This window comes from Cetorhinus maximus, chromosome 1, assembly GCF_964194155.1.
Source record: "Cetorhinus maximus chromosome 1, sCetMax3.hap1.1, whole genome shotgun sequence".
Taxonomy (NCBI): Eukaryota; Metazoa; Chordata; class Chondrichthyes; order Lamniformes; family Cetorhinidae; genus Cetorhinus; species Cetorhinus maximus.
Genome location: NC_135879.1, coordinates 143,794,269 through 143,809,176, shown reverse-complemented (window position 1 = coordinate 143,809,176; position 14,908 = coordinate 143,794,269). Strand labels below are relative to the sequence as shown.

Below are 14,908 nucleotides of genomic sequence, written 5' to 3'. Positions count from 1 at the left end.
ATAGTGAATTTCCTTGCACTGGCAGTGAGTGAGGGTCCTATGGGTTTGTGATGGGTTTGTGAGCATGTGAGTTGGGAGTCATGAAAAGAGTGACTTAGCCTGGCGGAACGGAGGAGATCATTTATCCTTTTGCGGCACTGGGTGGCTGTCCTCTTCTGAAAGGCGTTGGCGCTGACCAGCGCAGCCACCACCTCCCAAGCCAGGTTGGTGACATTGCTACCCATCCTTTGGCCAGAGCGGGGGTAGAGCACATCCTGTCGGGCCTCCGAGGCATCCAGCAGTCGCTTGAGGGACCCGTCAATGAAGCGGGGGGGCTGCAGTCTTTTTGTCTTTGCTGGCCATGTCTCCCAGGCAGTGGTAGTGAGCTGGTGGAGATAAGCGCTTTGCTGGCGGCTGCCTTTTAAAGATGGTGGCCGGCATGATACAATAGTGGGGTGATGGTGAGCGGGCAAATGAGAGACCGCCCGCCATGGAAACAGCAAGTTTCAAGGGAGTGAATATATCATGAGGTGGGCTCAGAAAGATACGGCATGAAAAGCCACCATTTTCATCGGTTGGTAGGACTCCATTTTACCCACCCGCTACCGCACTTAGTGCAATTCTGGGACAATTCAGCCCATTGTTCCTTAACTTCTTCTGGCTAGGTTAATATTTCACCCCCTCTTTTGAATTCAAGCTACTCTGGTTTATTTAAAAATGCAAATGTTCCCTTTCCACCTCATATTCTAAAACTTCACTCACGCCTACCTATTTAGCATTTCAAACCTCGCTTCTCTTCTTACATCAAAGCCTCCAGACCAGCTGTCTTTAATTCAATTAAGTCCCACGCATACACAAACCCATAGACACAGACCCCACTATTATTCAACTTTACAATAAATTCCAATAACATTATGAAAATTATTATATCTTCCTGACAGTGGGGAGGTGGTGGAAAGATTTCCAGGATGATTATCAGTCCATTGAACCACATCATGAACACTCCTTCCAGGCTCCACAAGTCCTGGTGAGGGACTTAAGCCCAGAGCATCAGGCCCAGAGGTAGGGATGTTACCACTGTGCCACAAGACCTCATACGCTGCATGATAAAAATGTTGGATGCAGTTCTGTCCTATTTCCATATTGTGATCAGCTGCAAATTTCTCCTACGCCAGGGCCGTTTATCTTAGAAAAGTGGGTTTCTGGTTTTGTTTTAATTTTTCAGTAATTGTTGAGAGGCAGATATTGAGGAGGATTGTCCTCTCGATCTTAAATCTCATACTCAGCCATTTTTGTAGTAGTTAAGCACTAAGTTTTCAGCTGTAGGCTCATTCATAAACCACATGTAAATTAGACAGTAGTTATTTCCAGGTAGCGAAGTGTTATATCTAACAACTGGAATGCACAGTTCTGTCCCTTGGGTATTTCAAATCTTGTCCAACATTATTGTTGTTTATATAGTACTTTACAACAGTCATAAAGAATGTTGTTTAAAAAGCATGTCGAACATTTACAGTTTAAATATCAGCTCAGTTGGGATTGGCTTTGTTGAGCTGATCATGTACGATGCAGGAATGTGAGCATCGCAGTTAGCCGCAGAACTCTTGCTGACAGCTGTCAGAGAATGGACTGGTGTGAATTAGTATCTGAGGAACTTTTAAGAACTTGCCTAATTCAACATCAGTTAAAAATGCAGAAAGGTTTCACTGGTCTAAACTGACGCTAGTATGACACTACATTGCCTGTAGGAGTAAATGCCTAAACGCCTGGTTATAATAGGAACATAGAATAGTGCAGCATGGAAGGAAGCCACTTGGTTCATAGGAGCAATCCATTTAGTTCCACTCCCCTGCTGTTTCCCCATATCCCTGCAATTGTTTCGCCTTCAAGTATTTATCCAATTTCCTTTTAAAGGCTACTATTGAATCTGTATCTTCCACCCTATCCGGCTGTGATCTCAAACATAGGAACATACAGACAAGGAGCAGGAGGTGATGGCATAGTGGCATTGTTGCATTGTTGCTGGACTAGTAATCCAGAGACCCAGGGTAATGCTCTGGGGGCCTGGGTTTGAATCCCACCATGACAGATGGTGGAATTTGAATTCAATAAATTTCTGGAATTAAAAGTCTAATGGTGACCATAAAACCATTGTCAATGTTGTAAAAACCCATCTGGTTCACTAATGTAGAGATGGAAATCTGGCCTACATATGACTCCAAACCAAGGTTGTTGATTCTTAAATGCCCCTGAACAAGGGCAGTTAGGGATGGGCAATAAATGCTGGCCTAACCTAGCCAGTGACACCCACATCCCACGAACAAATAAAAAAAGGTGAGTCTGCACTATTTTTTAAGATCATGGCTGATCTGATAGTAACCTGAAATCTGCATCCCACCTACATCTCAAATCCAAATCACTCGTTGCGTAAAAATATTTTACCTCATATTTCTCTGGTTCTTTTGCCAATTACCTTAAGTCTATGTTATTGACCCTTCAGCCACAGGAAACAGTTTCTCTTTATTTAATCTATATAACCCCTTCTTGATTTTAAACATTGCCAACAAAACTCCTCTTTGCCATCTCTGCTTGAAGGAGAACAAGGACAGCACCTTCAACAGTACCTTGCAAACACACGACCTCTATTGCCTAGAAGGACAAGGGCAGCAGGTGCATGGGAACACCACCACCTCCAAGTTCCCCTCCAAGCCATAACCACCCTGACTTGGAAATATTTCACCTTTCCTTCACTGTCACTGCGTCAAAATCCTGGAACTCCCTCCCTAACAGCACTGTAGGTGTACCTACACAATGTGGGCTGCAGCAGTTCAAGAAGGCAACTCACCATCACCTTCTCAAGGGCAATTAGGGATGGGAAATAAATGCTGGCCTAGCCAATGATGCCCAAAACCCATAAAAGAATTTTAAAATTGGTCAGCTTCTCTAGTCTTTCCACATAACTGTAGCCCTCATTGCTGGAATAATTCTAGTCAATCCCTTGCATATCCTCTTTAAAGTCTTCACATTCCTCCTAAAGAATGGGACACAATACTCCAGCTGAGGGTGAGTTAGTGTTTTACACAGGTTAGCATGACTTCCTAGCTTTTGTGCTCAATGCACTGGGTCTTACAGGCCACCCACAGGTGGGAAAGCAGGCAGGTGGGGCTGTAAAATAGGGCACTGTGCCATTGGTGGAATGTCCACCACCTGCAATTTTATGTGCGATGGGGGAGGCATTGGGTGGACCCATGACCAATTGAGACCTTAAATGAGCAATTAATGCCCACTCAAGGGCCTGATCCTGCCACTACTCAGATTTAACAGGCTGCGGGAAAGGCCACCGCCCAAGGTGTGGCTTGACAGATTTATCCCTGTGGGCTGCTGGCTAGTGAAAGGTTGTCAGGGCCCCTGGTGCCAATTGGAAACCCTTGCCACAGTTTTGTCTCCACAAGTCTACCTACCCTCACTGTTCTGTCCAACATTGCTCCCCCAACCATCTCACTGGAGCCTGCCAGCCTGGCTCCAGTGAGATCCCACATTACGGGCATTAGTGGTTGCTCTTCTCCCAGATCTCCTGCAGTACCAATGGCACTGCCGGTACTGCAGAGCAGTACCTCTGATTGGCCAGTAATTCTATGGCGTGGGATTTCCTCTGAGAAAGAGGCGGAGATTATATCTCATAACAATTAAAGGCCCGTTGGCCAAAAAATTAAAGTGGAGCAAGCTGGCCGAGTGGAGGCAGACTCACCCCCAACATTTACACTAGGGTGTGGGGAGCCCTCCGATCGTATATAATCCAACCTTGTGTCTCTATTTTTAAAGATAGGATCCATGTGCTTTGCTAACCAGTCCTATCATCTTCAAAGATTTGCGTGGCAAATAAAGCAACCCCTGGTCTTTCATGTTCTCACAGCCCTTTAAAATCATACCATTCAACATGCATGGTTTCTCCTTATTCTTCCTACCAAAATATATCAACCCTTACTTTTTTTGCATTGAATTTCATGTACCATGTGTCCACTCATGCTGCCAGCCATGCCATCTGCAAATTTCAAAATTACGCCTTGTACCTCCAAGTCATGAATATCCATTAAATTAGCTCCACTGTATACTTCTCTCCAGTTCAAAAAACAGCCAATCACCAGAACTCTCAGTTTTCTATCCCTGGGCCAATTTTGTATCCATGCAGATGCTAGACCTTTTATCCCTTCAATTTTGGTAACAAACCTAAATGTGGTACTTTATGAAACATCTTTTGAAAGTCCATATACACAGCATCAACTGCATAACCCTCATCCACCCTCTCTATTAGCTCATCAATAAACTCAATCCACTTAGTTCATCACAATTTACCCGTAACAAATCAGTACTCTCCTTTATTAGTCCATGTGGCCGTTAATTTTTTTCTAAGATTATCATTTTTAAAAGCTTCCCCACCACTGATTTTAAACTGACTGGCCTGCAATTGCCAGGTTTATCCTTATCCCCTTTTTTGAACAAGGGTACAACATTTGTAATTCTCCAGTCCTTTGGCACACCCCTGTATCTAAGGAGTATTGGAAAGTTGTGGCCAGCACCTCCACAATCTCTACCCTACATCCTTAGCATTCCATCTGGATTGGGTGACTTATCTACCTTTCAGTACTGCTAGCTTTCCTAGTAGCTCCCCTTTTATTATTTTTACTTTATCCCATTTCCTGACAACCTCCTTGTTAACTGTAGCTTTGACAAAGTCCTCTTCCTTTTCCTCATTTATTGCCTTCTGCCTCCACTAATAGAACTCCATTGTGGACCTCTGACAGCTCTTTAACTGTTGATATGTCTGCAAGCCACCTTTGGAGAACCCTTTTATTTTATCCACATTAATCTCAAATAAAATTTAACGCCTAGTCCATATTGATTTAGAAACATAGAAAATAGGAGCAGGAGTAGGTCATTTGGCCCTTTGAGCCCTCTCCGCCAATCAATATAATCATGGCTGATCCTCTATCTCAACGCTGTACTCCCCACACTCTCCCCACATCCCTTGATGCCTTTAGAGTCCATAAGCCTATCTATTTCCATCTTAAATATATTCAGTGACTTGGCCTCCACAGCCTTCCTTCTGTGATAGAGAATTCCATAGGTTCACCACCCTCTGAGTGAAGAAGTTTCTCCTTATTTCAGTCCTAAATGGTTTACCCCATATCCTGAGACTGTGACCCCTTGTTCCACATCCCCACCAGCCAGAGGAAATATCCCTGCATCCAGTCTGTCCATCCCTGTCAGAACTTTATATGAAAATCATACTAAAATGAAAGTTACTGTACATTGGAGATCCTATCCAAAAGCTCAGTTTGGGACTAGTTGATGTTTTGGCAAAAGCAACACTATCTTGTGACTAACTTCCACCAGAAATGTGTTTGAGGTTTCTGACTGACTTTTAGTGGAAAGCATAAATTTGCATCATGGCTCCAGAACTCTGCCTAACTTGTGACTTTATTTAAGTTAAAGGTTTCAAGGATAAGCCATCATCAGGAATATTCTAAGCAACTAAATGAGACAGGGTTTGAGCCCATTAAATATTTATAAAACCAGTTCACCCTCCTTGGTGTTTCACACAAATAGTAAAGACCTGGGACTGGTTTTGTCCTCCCACATTGAACAAACCCGCATTCTGTGGCCAAAAATGAAGATGGGGCAAATCGTAACTTCAAATTTCCTATCCATACCTGCTGGCCACCATTTTGATCAGTGCAGGAAATGTGGTGGGGGTGATCCAACCTGTACTCAAAGTGATATTGGGCACAAGCTTTAAAATGTTTACCTCAATTTTGAATTTCCCTAAGTTTGCGATCGTCAGCGAGGCAGGTGTGTTCCTGAGGGTTGTGTGAAACACAACAGGTCAGTCAGTTTGTGAGCATTGGGGGAAACCTATTGTGGCACAGGAACTTTTTGACAGTTAAGTTTAAAAGGTGTCACCAACTTCAAATGCCAGAATTAGATGCTATATGATACATTGTTTTTAAAGCAGTTATTGATCATAGGGCACTGACCTTAACAGGTAAGTAACCAATAAATTTACAGCAAAGTGTAAATGTTCAGATGTATTAAAGTACATTCTCCAGTGGATAAAGTGTTGTTCTGCATTCAACAGTATTGAGAATCAGACATTGATGTGTCAGCTGGACCCTGTGCTTTCAATTTTATATTGATTTAAAGGTCAGACATCTGTTGAATCTTTGAAGTAACTGAACAGATGGCTAACTTCCTTGATTGAAAGTCAATCTATTGAGTTTTCTGCTCAGGCAACTTCAAAAGCATTGTATTGCACTCTGGAGGGCTTGTTTATATGGTTGTGGAATGGAATCTCATAATGAATGCTTGGCTGAGCTCCAAGTTCCAGTAATGAATTTAGCTCAACGGGGTTGTTTACACACCTGTGAAGAAGAGTGAACTTTGTTTGATTGACAGATGTATGAGCACTTAAAAATAGTTTTTTTGTGGAGTTTGAATAGCTGTGTGTTTAATTCACAGTTGAGCTCATGAATTCTGTCCATAGTGGACACTATGTGAGTGGGCATGGAGGATGCATGAGGGGGACATGGGAGGTAAGGAGACATGGAGGGTGCATGGGGTTGGGTGGGATGTGAGGGATGAAGGCCTGGGGACTTTTCAGTCATCCACAGGACTGGGCTGATTTCCCAGTGAATGGAGGCAGACCTTCTAACCTCGCGGCCTTGGCATCTGCCTGTCTCCATTCCCACCTCGGGCCTGCTTCAAGAGGCAAGGGTTCCAAATCCAGCCCATCCACGACTTATCGGTGGGGAGAGGGGTGGGGCAGTGGATATACTATTTGTGCTCAGAACCCGGGAATGTGATGTTGGGAAATGGCCCGACTCATGATTCCTAAATCTATCATGAAAATCCAGCCCATGTATAGCCTTCAGGTGAAGCAGCATCTTGAGATAATTGGAGCAGAGGAAGTAGATACAATTTAGTCAGCATCTTAAAGGTATACATACATGTTTAATAAAATACTTTGGTTTTATATTATAGTTAAAAATAGCAAAACACGCACAATTTAGAAAGCAGGAATAGAGTTAGTTAGATAATAGGTGTATCTCTGTTGCAGGCTGAGATACTGAGACATAAACATCAGACCATCACTGACTGGAGGGTATAGTTGCAGTGTGACAAGTTTACCTCGGCAATTTCCATCATGAATATGAGAGAGGAATTCATAATGGGGAAAGTTGACACAAAGCACATGCCCCCATTAAGATGTTTCAGGATTTGTTGACCTTTTTTCCACAGGAAGGACTTGGAAAAAATTTCACTTTTGACGGATTGAGCTAAGCATTATAGACAGGAGAGGGTTTAATTTAAATGTTTAATTTCAACATTGATGGAGAGAGAAGGGAGAAGCAAAGGAGAGAGTAGAGGAAGCGGCAAAGCAGGTGGGAGAAGCGGCAGAGAGTGGGCATGAGTGGCGGAGAGAGTATGCATGAGTGGTGGAAGGAATGTGAATGAGTGACGGAGAGAGTGGGAGTGAACGGCGAAGGAAGGTGGACAACTGAGGCAGGAGGAAGCAGCAAAATGAGCTGGACAAAGCAGCAAAGGGACTGGGAGGGAGAGGCTGGTGGTAGCAGTGAAGGAATGGGTCAAAAGGAACTTGGGGAGGGATGGGGAGGGCAGTGAAGGGAGTGGGGTGAAGTAGGAAATGGGAGGAAAGGGCGAAGATATGGAGGGAGCGGGGAACAGGAAGTGGCAAAATGGATATCAGAGAGTGGGAAGTGGTGGAATGAATGGCAGTGGGGAGTGAGAACAATGTTGTGCGTTCTTTTCCATCTCTGTTAGATCTGCGCCATCTTTGATGCAGGCAGCTGCCTGGTATATCACTGGTGTTGACACTGATGTGCGGAGAGTGGTCCCTCTGCACTTGTGGTCTCAACAAATACAGCCAACAATTAGTTAGCCTGCTTCAGAAATTGATAAATATTTCAAACCATCTATTTTCAGCAGGCTTTCTACCTATGATCAAAAAGACATAGAACATCAGAAGTGAGGTCCAATAACGGCTGCAAAGTCAGTCAGGTTTTAAAACAGGAAGCTGTGAAGGGCAAACTTCGTCCACGCTCCAAAAGAGAGTGCAGATCAGTCAGGAGTGTTTTAAACCACTAAGATAAACTACTGACGTGCAGAAGGGTGATGTATTCATTACTTGTATTATTATGTAAAGACAAATTGTACTCAATTAAAGTGAGTCTGTTCACAATGAATGCTCTGTATGTTAACTTTCTGCTTTTTAAAGCAGTTTTAATGGTTTATATCAAGTAAATTCGTGGTTGCTTCAAAAAAGATTGAAGCACATGTACAAGACATGGATATCTACTTCTGATCACAAGGTGATTCTACTGTTACAACATTAGATTATGTCATCACATAATTAAATACAGTCTCATCCCAAATGCGAGATGCTCAGGTCCCTTGCATTTACCACCATTATACTAAAGAGAGTGTCTAAGGTAAAACCTCAAAACATGTAGCAAAGATTTATAACAAACATAATTATTCAAAAATTACTTTTCCATTTAAATAGAAAACCTTGTAATTGTTACCATATTTATAATACAAGTTATTAGAATTAAGTTGTTAATGGATTCAATTGGTTGCACTTGGGAACTACTTTGTTGCCCACATGAAGAACAATACTAGTGAGCAAGGAATTGGTGTTACATTTAATTTCATTTTGTGCTATTCTAGGTACCTTTATTGGTGTAAGGACATTGGACTGAGGAGAAATACATCTGGGAGTCTGGGGTTCAGCATTGTAGGTGGATATGAGGAAAACCATGGGAGCCAACCGTTTTTCATAAAGTCCATTGTTGATGGAATGCCAGCTTACAATGATGGAAGACTGAGGTATTAAAATAGGTGTTATTTCTTGTTACACTGTTAACAGTTGCTTGTGAAGCATAGTTCCTAATTGTAACTCATATTTAGAAAAGATTTGAAACTCTGACACTATTTTGAATTTGAACTTCTTGAAATTGACTTGCCTTTACCAGAGTGCTGTCAGTTAAGGAAGTATAAAATATACATAGATCTTAAAAATCAGCATGGATTAATTGAAGGACGAAAGCTTAATTATGTGAACAATTACAAAGTAGAGTTACTCAGGAAAATAAACAAACTATATAGCTGGCAATAATGGAATTAGTATTCAATTTTACAAAAGTTTGACCTTATTACTTTATATTATTACAACTTTTAACTTCTAAAACTTTGCATCCTTTAAGTCTAAGAATAAAATCTTGGGGACTGGGTGATGAAACTGACAGTTGTTAGGGTTCTGGAAAGTTTCAACTCTATTCAGTGGATGTGAATAAAACTGTCCATAATTCAATGTGAAATGACACTAAATATTGTGTCTCAGTATTCCAGAGAAACCATAAAACCAACTTGTTTGGAAATGATAACATCTCACTGAGTACAACAGGAAGTGCTCTTATAAAGGTTGGGACTGAGGCACAGTGTATATGGGGAAAAGGAGGAATAGCTTTACCCTAAATCTGACCCATACAATACCTGACATGGGACACTTAATTGTGATATATGGGGTAAGAAGCTGGAAAATATCCTATTTCCAGCATTGACATGCCTCGCCCCAAGAGCATTGAGTTCATCAATCTAATGTAGACATTTTAGTGCAGTACTATACACACAAGATAGCGAAACAACATTAAGAATCAAGTGTACAAGACATTAAATCTATCCCTCATGCTGTATAAACGCATAGCATTTTGTTAAATTATCAAATATGCTCAGATTTGTTTCCTATTTAAAAAGATAGTTATGAAGAACCCAAACTATGTTTCTCCATCCCTGGGGAGAATCGATATACCATTCTGGAGAGAGAGAACAATCAGCTAATTTGAGATTATGATGAATTAAAATAACAGAATTATAAATAACCAATATGAAAATCACATCAAGATTTATACAGGTCATACTGCTGAACTGGTGTCTAAAAAGTTGCCAATGTTGTCTTAAAAAGAGGGATTTAGCAATGAAATAGTACAAATAGCCTCTATTACACCTATTCGAATCAAGGTACACATCACAAATATGGTTGATTTAAAATAGTCCACATATACCTTTGGTAGAAATGTATTTTACTTGTATACATATGAATGAAGAACTTGCATACATAGGACCTTACCTCATCCTCAGCATTAGCACTTTTGCTTATAGCTAATTATTACTTTAGCGAATCCACTGCTGTTATGTAGATAAATGTGACAGCAGTTTACACTCAGAAAGGTCTCACAAACAAAATGGGTATGTGTACAAATACATTTTTTTGGATGGGATAAATATTGGTCAGGGCACTTGCTCATAGTTCAAGAATGTAAAGGAATCTTTTACTTTCCGAGACAGTTTTAAAGTGTTGTCCAAAACCATTCTGGCAATGGTGCACTGCACTGAAGGTTTTGCCTAGATTACAGGTTTATGTCTGTAGTGAGGATTGAACTTTCAACCTTCTGATTCAAAGGCAAAAGCACTACTAAGACAAGCTAATACATCATTAAGTGTGGAAATTAAGAGTGCTACAACTGAAGTTAGATTAATGTTCTTATATTTCCTATATTTCCAATGAGCTGTTAATTTTAAAAAATATTTTTATCCCAGAAAAACAGAATGCAGAACAACTGAGGTAAACATCAAACATGTCTCCTGTAGAACAGCCACATCAGATACAGTGCCTTTAGCTTTGAACTTTTTGTTAAATTTTCCCTGATGTCACCTTGGTCATTAATGCCCTCTAACCTTTGTTCCTCTCACTATCCCTCTCCTTATTTTTTTACCCAAAATGCCATTCTGCTCCAAAGCCTTGACACTTCCCTTGCTGTTTTTGAATTTACCTCATCTTGAATCCTCCCAACTCCTCCCCCAAGCTCCAATTTTAATTTAAAGTCCTATCTACAGCCCCAGTTCTTTGATTCGCCAGGAAACTGGTTTCGCCTAGATAAAGTGGAGCCCATCTCAATGGAACAACTTTCTCTTTCCTCAGTGGTGCCAGTGGCCCAGGAAGCAAAACCCCTGAGTCCCACATCGCTCCTTCAACCATGCATGTAATTTTCTAGCCTGCTTATCCCTATGTCAATTGGTGCATGACTCAGGTAACAATCCAGAGATTATTACTTTGGAGGTTCTGCTTTTTAATTTGGATCCTAACTCCTCAAATTCTCTCAGTTGAACATATTTCCTTGTCCTACCTATATTTAGATACCACATTTGTAAGCTGCCAAACAGAGAAGGCCAAGGCTGAAGAAATACAAAGCAACAACTGGTTATGGGGCCATGGATAGAATTATTTAAAATTGATTAACATGCACCGAAACTTTTAAATGTCTTATCTATTTTATGTTAATTTTGCTAATTGTGCCGTTTTTGAGGGTGCAATTGTACGTTCTCCAGCATACAGCCATTTATGATTTCCTGATTGTAGTTACAGCTTTACTATTCTCTACCATGATTTCTCAATGAATAAGTAAAAATGGTATGCTGTAACCCGAAGAAGTTTGATTGCCTGCTGCTTCCAGACAAATAAACTTGGACTACAATCCCTTTTGACACTCTGGCAGATATTTAGCATTCATATTAAATCAATTAATAGCTTTTAAAGTTTCAAAACTTGGTTTCCTCAGTAATTTATTTTGATATGGATGGGTCAGGAATTTGTGAGAAACTGAAGTACGATTAAAAGTTATGGTGAATAATCAATCAAGCTGTTGCAGACACAGAACTATGGAGTATATAGTAGATTGGGACAGGTCCCAGCAGACTGGAAAATTGCAAATGTGACACCTCTATTCAAGAAAGGAAGGAGAAAGCTGGAAACTATAGGCCGGTTAGTCTAACGACTCATAGGAAAATGCTATCATCCATTATTAAAGAGGTAATAGCAGGACATTCAGAAAAACATAAAATCATGCAGACTCAACATGGTTTTATGAAAGGGAAATTGTGCTTGACTAATTTATTAGAGTTCTTTGAGGAAGTATCAAGCAAGGTGGATAGAGGGGAACCCGTAGATGTGGTGTACTTAGATTTCCGAAAGGCATTTGATTAGGTGCTACATTAAAAGACAGTACACAAAATAAGAGCTCACAGTGCAGGAGGTAACATCGTAGCGTGGATAGAGGATTGGTCAGCTAACAGGACTGAAGAGAGTGGGGATAAATGTGTCATTTTCAGGTTGTCAAGCTATAACCAGTGGAGTTCTACAGGAATCAGTGCTGAGGCCTTAACTACTTAACATTCAATCCCTTCATCCAAGTCATTGATAAGTGGCTAAATTTGATGACAGAAAGATAGGTAGGAAAGGAAGTCAAGAGGACAAAGAGCCTACAAAAGGATTTAGATAGGTTAAGTGAGGCAAAAATATGGTAGAGTATAATGTGGGAAAATGTGAACTTGTCCACATTGGCAGGAAGAATAGAAAAGCAGGAGATTGCAGAACTCTATAGTACAGAGGGATCTGGGTGACCTGATACATGAATCACAAAAAGCTAGTATGCAGGTACAGCAAGTGATTTAGAAGGGAAATGAAATCTTGGGATTTATTGTAAGGGGAAGGTTGACTATTAAAGTAGGGAAGCATTGCTACAATTGTGGAGGGCCTTAGTGAGACTGCAGCCGAAGTACTGTGTACAGTTATGGTTTCCTTACTAAAGAAAGGAAATAATTGCATTAGAAGCAGTTCATAGAAGATTCGCTTGACTGATTCCTAGGATGAAGGGGTTAGTTTACAAGGAGAGGCTGAACAGGTTGGGCCTCCACTCATTGGGAAGAACGAGAGACAATATTATTGAAACGTATAAGATTCTGAGGCACTTGACAGGTTGGAAGCCGAGAGGAAGTTTCCCCTTATGAGAGTCTAAAACGGGAGACCCCTAACTTTTAAACTGTCCCCCCGAGTTCAAGATTGAGATGAGGAGAATTTTTTCTGAGTCGTTAATCTGTGGAACTCTCTCCCCCAGAGAGCAGTGGGTCAAAGAGGTAGATAGCACAGAAACAGGCCCTTCAGGCCATCGTGTCCGTGCCGGCCATCAAGCACCTATCCATTCTAATCCCATTTTCCAGCACTTGGCCATAGCCATGTATGCTATGACGTTTCAAGTGCTCATCTAAATACTCCTTAAATGTAGTGAGGGTTCATGCCTCTACCACCCCCTCAGGCAGTGTGTTCTAGATTCCAACCACCCTCAGTGAAAAAATATTTCCTCAAGTCCCCTCTAAACCTCCTGCCCCTTACCTTAAATCTATGCCCCTTAGTTATTGACACCTCCGCTAAGGGGAAAAGTTTCTTCCCATCTACCCTATCTTTGCCCCTCATAACTTTGTATACCTCTATCAGATCCTCCCTCAGCCTTTTCTGCTCTAGGGAAAACAACCCTAGCCTATCCAGTCTCTCTTCATAGGTGAAACGCTCCAGCCCAGGCAACATCTTGGCTACAATATCACCACCTTCAACACCGCTTTGATCCTTTTGTCTGTGACGTCTTTTGATTATCTGCTCCTATCACTGCTTGCTTATCTCCACAATCATCCCACCCTCAACTTCTCTCTCCCCCCGCCCCCCCCACCTTAGACCAGCTTATATTTCACCTTTCTCCTAACTATACTCAGTTCTGCCGAAGGGTCATGAAGACTCGAAACGTTAACTGATTTCTTCTCCACCGATGCTGCCAGACCTGCTGAGTTTTTCCAGGTAATTCTGTTTTTGTTTTGGATTTCCAGCATCCGCAGTAGCTTTTAGCTTTGTTTTTAACATCTTGGTGAATCTCCTCTGCACTCTTTCCAGTGCAATCAGATCTTTCCTATAGTGTGGTAACCAGGACTGCACACAGTACTCCAGCTGTGGCCCAACTAGCGTTTTATACAGCTCCAACATAACCTCCCTGCTCTTATATTCTGTGCCTTGGCTAATAAAGGCAAGTATCCCATATTCTTAACCACCTTATCTACCTGTGCTGCTGCCTTCAGGGATCTATGGACATGCACACCAAGGTCCCTTTGATCCTCTTTACTTCCTAGGGTTCTACCATTCGTCGTGTATTCCCTTGCCGTGTTAGTCCTCCCAAAATGCATCACCTCACACTTCTCGGGATTAAATTCCATTTGCCACTGCTCTGCCCATTTTACCAACCCATCTATATTGTCCTGTAATCTAAGGCTTTCCTCTTCACCATTTACGACACCACCAATTTTTGTGTCATCTGTGAACTTACTGATCTTACTTCCTATATTCACATCTAATTCATTAATCTACACTACAAACAGCAAGGGTCCCAGCACCAATCCCTGCGGTACACCACTCGTAACAGGCTTCCAATCACAAAAACAACTTTCGACCTTCACCCTCTGCCTCTTGCCACTAAGCCAATTTTGGATCTAATTTGCCAAATTGCGCTGGATCCCATGGGCTTTTACCTTCTTGACCATTCTCCCATGTGGGACCTTGTCAAAAGCCTTACTGAAGTCCATGTAGACTACATCAACTGCACTACCCTCATCTACACAACTAGTCACCTCCTCGAAAAATTCAATCAAGCTTGTTAGGCACAATCTCTTCCTGACAAAGCTATGCTATCCCTGATTAATCCCTGCCTCTCCAAGTGGAGATTAATCCTGTCCCTCAGAATTTTTTCCAGTAGCTTCCCTACCACTGATGTTAGACTCGCTGGCCTGTAATTACCTGGTTTATCCCTACCCTTCTTGAATAATGGTACCACATTTGCTGTCCTCCAGTCCTCTGCACCTCTCCTGTGGCCAGAGAGGATTTGAAAACTAGTGCCAGAGCCCCTGAAATCTCCTCCCTTGCCTCACATAGCAGCCTGGGATACATCTCATCTGGGCCTGGGGATTTATCCACTTTTAA

The 14,908-nt window shown here is 41.7% G+C and overlaps 1 protein-coding gene across 2 annotated transcripts in view; it reads left to right on the top strand.

Annotated features, from left to right (window-relative positions):
* lnx1 (ligand of numb-protein X 1) overlaps positions 1–14,908 on the top strand; it is a 268,850-nt gene that overhangs the window by 250,440 nt on the left and 3,502 nt on the right. For both annotated transcript variants that reach the window (XM_078547852.1, XM_078547860.1), the window contains exon 10: positions 8,725–8,883. In XM_078547852.1, coding sequence (XP_078403978.1) covers positions 8,725–8,883 — 159 coding nt within the window. The remainder of the gene's footprint in view (positions 1–8,724; positions 8,884–14,908) is intronic.